The 5,725-nt window shown below is 53.4% G+C and overlaps 1 protein-coding gene across 1 annotated transcript in view; it reads left to right on the top strand.

The window, feature by feature from the left end:
* The window catches only part of AMPD2 (adenosine monophosphate deaminase 2), an 11,155-nt gene extending 9,143 nt beyond the window's left edge, over positions 1-2,012 (top strand). Inside the window, exons 12-15 of the mRNA XM_011369107.2 lie at positions 1-66; positions 352-525; positions 706-816; positions 951-2,012. Coding sequence (XP_011367409.1) covers positions 1-66; positions 352-525; positions 706-816; positions 951-1,160 — 561 coding nt within the window. The 3' untranslated portion in view covers positions 1,161-2,012. The remainder of the gene's footprint in view (positions 67-351; positions 526-705; positions 817-950) is intronic.
* The last annotated feature ends 3,713 nt before the right edge of the window (positions 2,013-5,725 follow it).

Raw genomic sequence — 5,725 nt, 5'->3', positions numbered from 1 at the left:
ATCCACCACCTGGTGTCGGCCTTCATGCTGGCTGAGAACATCTCACATGGGCTGCTTTTGCGCAAGGTCAGGGCTGCACCCCCAGTCTCTTTCCCAATCGTTTACTTTCCTCCCGACCCTTCGGGCCCCTTCAGCAGCTGATCCTCCTCTTCACACAGCCCCAAGTCCGTACTGCTCCACGCCCCAGCGTCCACGCTGGGGCCCCGACGTGGATGCTGGCTGTAACTGACCCTCCACAGATCGGGCCCAGCCGGGACTCCCCGACCACGACTGTGTCCTGTACCCCCAGAACCTGGTGTGTTTCCCAGCCCGGACGCCGCCCGACCTGCCCCCTCCCTGTCGCCTGCCTAGGCCCCTGTCCTGCAGTACCTGTATTACCTGGCCCAGATCGGCATCGCCATGTCGCCGCTCAGCAACAACAGCCTCTTCCTCAGCTACCACCGGAACCCGCTCCCCGAGTACCTGTCTCGCGGCCTCATGGTCTCGCTGTCCACTGATGACCCCCTGCAGTTCCACTTCACCAAGGTCAGAACCTGTCAGGCGGCAGACGGCAGGTGTCCTGGGACGAGGACACCCAGGCACCCGGTCTCAGGGCTGGCGCTGCCCCCTGCTGGTAGAGTGCTGCATGCTGTGTGGCAAGTCTCTTGGGGAGGGACCAGGTGGCGGGGCTTGGAGCACCTGTCTGAGGGAACCTGGCCTGTGCAGGAGCCGCTGATGGAGGAGTACAGCATCGCCACCCAGGTGTGGAAGCTCAGTTCCTGCGACATGTGTGAGCTGGCACGCAACAGTGTGCTCATGAGCGGCTTCTCTCACAAGGTACCGTGCCCGCCGGCCTGGCCTTAGCATTGTCTCTCCCTCCTCTCTTCTGCATTGGGGGAAGTCCTGGGGGTCCTGGGACATGGCCCTTCAGAGCCAGCGACAGCCCTGCCTATCACCTCCTCACCCTGCAGGTAAAGAGCCACTGGCTGGGACCCAACTACACCAAGGAGGGCCCTGAGGGCAATGACATCCGCCGCACCAATGTGCCAGACATCCGCGTGGGCTACCGCTACGAGACCCTGTGCCAGGAGCTGGCACTCATCACGCAGGCAGTCCAGAGTGAGATGCTGGAGACCATCCCGGAGGAGCCAGGTGTCACCATGAGCCCGGGGCCTCAGTGAGCCTGGCCGCCGCACTGCCCCCCACCTCTCAGCCCCATGACCATGTTTTGTCCTTGGTCCCCTCCCAGCCCGTTGTGGTCTCTGCATGTGTTCATTCTTCTTTGTCCTGCATGTCTCTGACTTGTATCTGTCTCTGTGCCACCCCAGTGACAGCAGTGCCCAGGATTTGCTCCCCCTAGTGTGGTACCCGATGGCCCACATTTGAGGGCTGCCCTGCTGGTGGCCCTGTCCTAGGATCCTCTGAAGCCTGGTGGTCCTTGGGGGCCGGGGACGGTGGTGGAGGGCTGGCCCCTCTAGCCTTTGGAGTCCTGCCTGGCAAATCTGAGTTTGGACCAGGGCTTGAGTTTAGGCCCCGTCTTGTTTACATGGCTCGGGGACAGTCAGGTGGGGCCTGTACATGTCCACTGTGGGCACAGGGCTGCAGGGTGGTTCACGGGGCTCCAGCATCTCTGCGATGGGTAGAGCTGGGCTGAGAGCTCGGTCGTAGCCCCAGCATCCTGGACTCAGGCCTCGGAGGTGCTGGACCACCGCCTCTGCCAAGTCACTACCTGGCAGACCTCTTCGTCCTTCCTCTGGTCCACGTGTTCCTCTGGTGTCAGCTTCCTGTGCCTCTGTGGGAGGGGGCAGCCGCCCTGTGCCATGTCTGGGGCCATTGCAGCTGGAGGGTCCTGGATCTGCCACCAGCCCTGGGCGTGGTATCCCCAGTATGGTCCCCAGAGTTTTGACCAGACCTGGATCCTGGCTGGTTCCCTGTGTTGTTTTCCGGACTGAGGCCTTGGCTGTGAAATGCAGTGTTTCATACAATCCCGTCTTTCCTAGTGCATGAGAAATAAAGATTATTTAAGTAATGAGGCAGGTGGGGTCTCTGTCGGGAGAGGGAGAGCCATGTGGGGGTGGCTGAGATGGCGGCCAGGAACATTTTGGTGGAGGGAAAGCAAATTCTGAGGGGAGCGACTGGGCTTGGCTGATGCGGCTCCGTGTATGCGGAAACTGACGAAGGACGCTGTGGGTGGGGGGAGAGCCCGCCAGGCCCTCATCCCGCAACCCCCTCTGATGGGGTTTCTACTCCTCCTACCCCCTCTCCACTTCCAGCCGCTTACAGCAGCCTTACAAGCAGAGTGGCAATGTGGCAATATGCACTTCCAAGCAGGCCCAGGCCAGTGGTTCTTAAACCCGGGGTTTATCAGGATCTCCTGTGAACTCGTTTAAAAGGCCATTTCCGGGTCCTACTCCTCGGATTCTGATTCAGTAGGTAGAAGGTGTGGCCCAGAAATCTAACAATTTGGCTTCTGTCCCATGTTTAATACACAACTTCTGGAGCAGCTCCAAGGCGGAAAGTGGAATGTGCCCTGTGCTGTGCAGGGGCCTGGGCTGGCAACAGAGAAGCGTGTGGCTGCTGCTGCTGAGCAGGGAGAGTCAGGCTGGCCGCTTCCGATACTTCTGATGCGGGTAGCCCTAGCACAGCGGCAGCCTGCGTAACTGAGGGCCTGGGGAGGGAGCAGGAGGCTGGCTTCCTCCTCCCCTCCCGTCAGCTTGCTCGGCCCCAGCCAGCTGCCTCTGCACTAGCTCGCTCCCTCCCCTGAGCAGGAGCTCTCCTGATGTCCCTGCCACCTGAAGGCCGCTAGCCAGGCTCACTCCTGGCCGATACCCGTACCCAGGGCCCTTCAGTCTCCAGAAGGCCTCTCTCGTTCTAGCCATTTACATACCATAGAACTAAACATGAGAGCTGGATGACGAGCTAGAGAGTATACAACGCTGGCTGATTTCTGGGTGGAGGAGCAGGCTCAGGAGGTACAAGTGGCCTGTGGCAGGACCTGGACTGGAAGCCAGGGGAGCTCAGCAGCCAGGGCTGCCCCAGCCCACACTGGGCCTCGTGTACCCGAAGAACATTGCTTTTCCAGGGTGAACTTATTTTCAAGGAGGTGTATTCACTTACTAATAATAAAATGTGCTGTATCTTCTCTAAAGGTTCCCCAAAGGTGAACACGGCCTGTCTCGTGTGCCGGCACTCAGACAGCAAACCCTCTGCATTTACTCCTGGGCTCTGCCATGCGCAGGACCCTACATCCCATCTTCTTGTCCCTGTCCATTCTCGGTGTGTGCTGAGACCCAGCTGTAAGAATGCTACCAGTTTCAAGAATTAGCAGCCTCCCTTCTGTCTTTTCAAAGAACTTGCTTCTGGATTTTTCGTTTCTCAGAAATTTCTCTTTTCTACATGTATCGAGAGAAAATCATTTTAAAACAGTAAGATCTTAATACTTTTTCCTGAAATCAATTTTCATGACAGAAATTTAGAAAACATGGAAAAATTGGGAACAAGGAGAAAAAAAAGCCCACTTATTCACCAATGTCAGCAAGTATTTGCTAATCATCTACTGCATGCCTGAGATATATATTTATATATTTAAAATATATATATATTTATGTATTTCGATTCTTTTTTAAAAAGGCATTTTTGAGTTGAGATCATATATGTGTAATTTTGTGATCTTAAAATATTTTAACAAGTTTTTGCACATTGCATTAAAATACTGTTTATAAATATAAATTTTAATTACTGGTCACTGTCCCATGGTGAACCTCACCATAATTTACCATGAGAGCTCTTCTGGGTTAGGAATGACTATGGCCTAATGTCGTGACCGACAGAGTTTTGGCTCCACGACTCCAGCACCAGCTGTGTGACCTTGGGCAGGTTACTGCCCGTCTCTGTGCCTCCAGGTCCTCACCCATTTCATAAGGATAATGACGGCCATGCCTCATGGGTTGATTTTAGATTCATTCAGTCAATTCAGTCTCTGGATATAAAACACTAATGAAGGGCTCGATAGCTATTAGCTATTATTATCTTTGAATATAATAAGGCTTTGCAGACTGTTCTCCTACCCTAGCTGCCTGTGAGCGAAATGACCAGGTCCAAGATAGAATTTTATTTTATTGCTTCCTGATAGAAATTTATGTAAATGGAGATTAAAGTCCTTTCCTTATCCTCCACCTTCCACCTCCTTCCTTCCATCTTTTTTTTTTTTGGAATCGCATCTGCCTCCTCTGACCTGCCTGAGGGGTTGTGTGGTGTCCTTGTGAGGGAGCCAGGGCCTCAGCATTTTTGCGGAAGGAAGTGACCTGGACGGCAGAGGAAATTTGAAAAACAACTTTAAAAGGCCCCGGAGAGCAATAAAGCAAGCAGACAGATCTACCTGGTTCAGTCTGCCCTGTGGGGTTCGCCCTGAGTGACGGCTACTTCGGGGGACTGTCCCTTGTCAGTCACAAAACATTGGGGACTTAGTGGTACCCAGGGCTTTGCCAATCGCGTCGCACTCTGCCCTGCCCTGATTCACTTCTCTGGCGCGCCCCCTCCTGGGGGAGTTGAGGGGAGCACGGGAACAGTGCCCTCCCCGCCCCCGCCGCCTCCTGAGAAGAAGTGGTGGTAGGGGCTGGCTAGGATGACCAGGATACCGAGTTCCAAACCTTACACCCGAACATTCGCCGCATCAGAGTATTACCTCATTTATAAAATTATTTATATGAAACTCCAATAAAGGTTTAACCATTAAAGCACATTGAATTCAACGTTTGGCAAATCGTTTTGTTTTCAAAATGAGAATGAAGTTGCCCTAATTAGGATGCCCTGGACTGTCTGGGATGGGTGTTCCTACAGCTGTTCCCGCAGCGGGGCCCCCGGCACGTCTACAAATGGGGAGGGTCCGAGCGCCCTGGACTCCGGGATAAACCCCTTCTGTCCAGGGGACTGGGCGGACTTTCAAAGGCCTGGGAAATGAAGGCCTGTAAGAAAAACTTTGGGGCTGCAAAATATGAAAACGACAACGTCAAATTAAGTGTTTAAATTCTTCCGAAAGCAGCATGTCAACTTTAATATTTGTTAAGTTTGGTATCCACAGAAATGTCGTTATATTTGAAAACAATTTGTAAATTGGATTTTTGGCAAGAGTTCCAGACTATGCAGGATGATTGAAGAGAAATCACAGCCAATAGTAAAGTAAATGAGTTACTCATCATCAAGTGATTTCAAAAGCAAATTTATTAAAGCCCTTTTATATTGAAAGCCAAGGAGAGTTATATTTAATGAGGGAATGTGGCTGCATTTTAACTTTCGTTACAAGGAGGGGCGGGGACGAGGTGGGGGGTACTCCTCTAAGAAGCAGATGCACATCTGTAAAGGACTGCACATGGCCCTGTCCTGCAGTCCTGCTCTGGGCCGGGGACCAGCTCAGCCTCTGGCCTAGCCTGGACCTTTCCACCCGCTTGCCTCCCTAACCAGGCTGGACAGATTCCCAGCACCTACTCCTGCCACAGGAGTCTTCTCTAGACCTGTGCAACGACCGTGTGTGGCTGGCGTTTCTAGCTCCTTTTTGCAGATCAGAAGCTGATCCAGATTCGAAACCTGAGTCTTCTACTTATCGGCTGGGCAAGTTGCCCCTCTTCCCTGACTTCCCAATTTTGGGGGTGCTATGCAAAGGGGAGAGAGTACCAACCCATTCCCAGCCTTGCATGTAGCGCCAGGATTCAAACTCAAACCTATTGGACTCCAGAGTCCAAGGTGAAGT

This window comes from Pteropus vampyrus, unplaced genomic scaffold, assembly GCF_000151845.1.
Source record: "Pteropus vampyrus isolate Shadow unplaced genomic scaffold, Pvam_2.0 Scaffold6, whole genome shotgun sequence".
NCBI lineage: Eukaryota > Metazoa > Chordata > Mammalia > Chiroptera > Pteropodidae > Pteropus > Pteropus vampyrus.
This window is presented reverse-complemented; position numbering and strand designations above follow the sequence as displayed.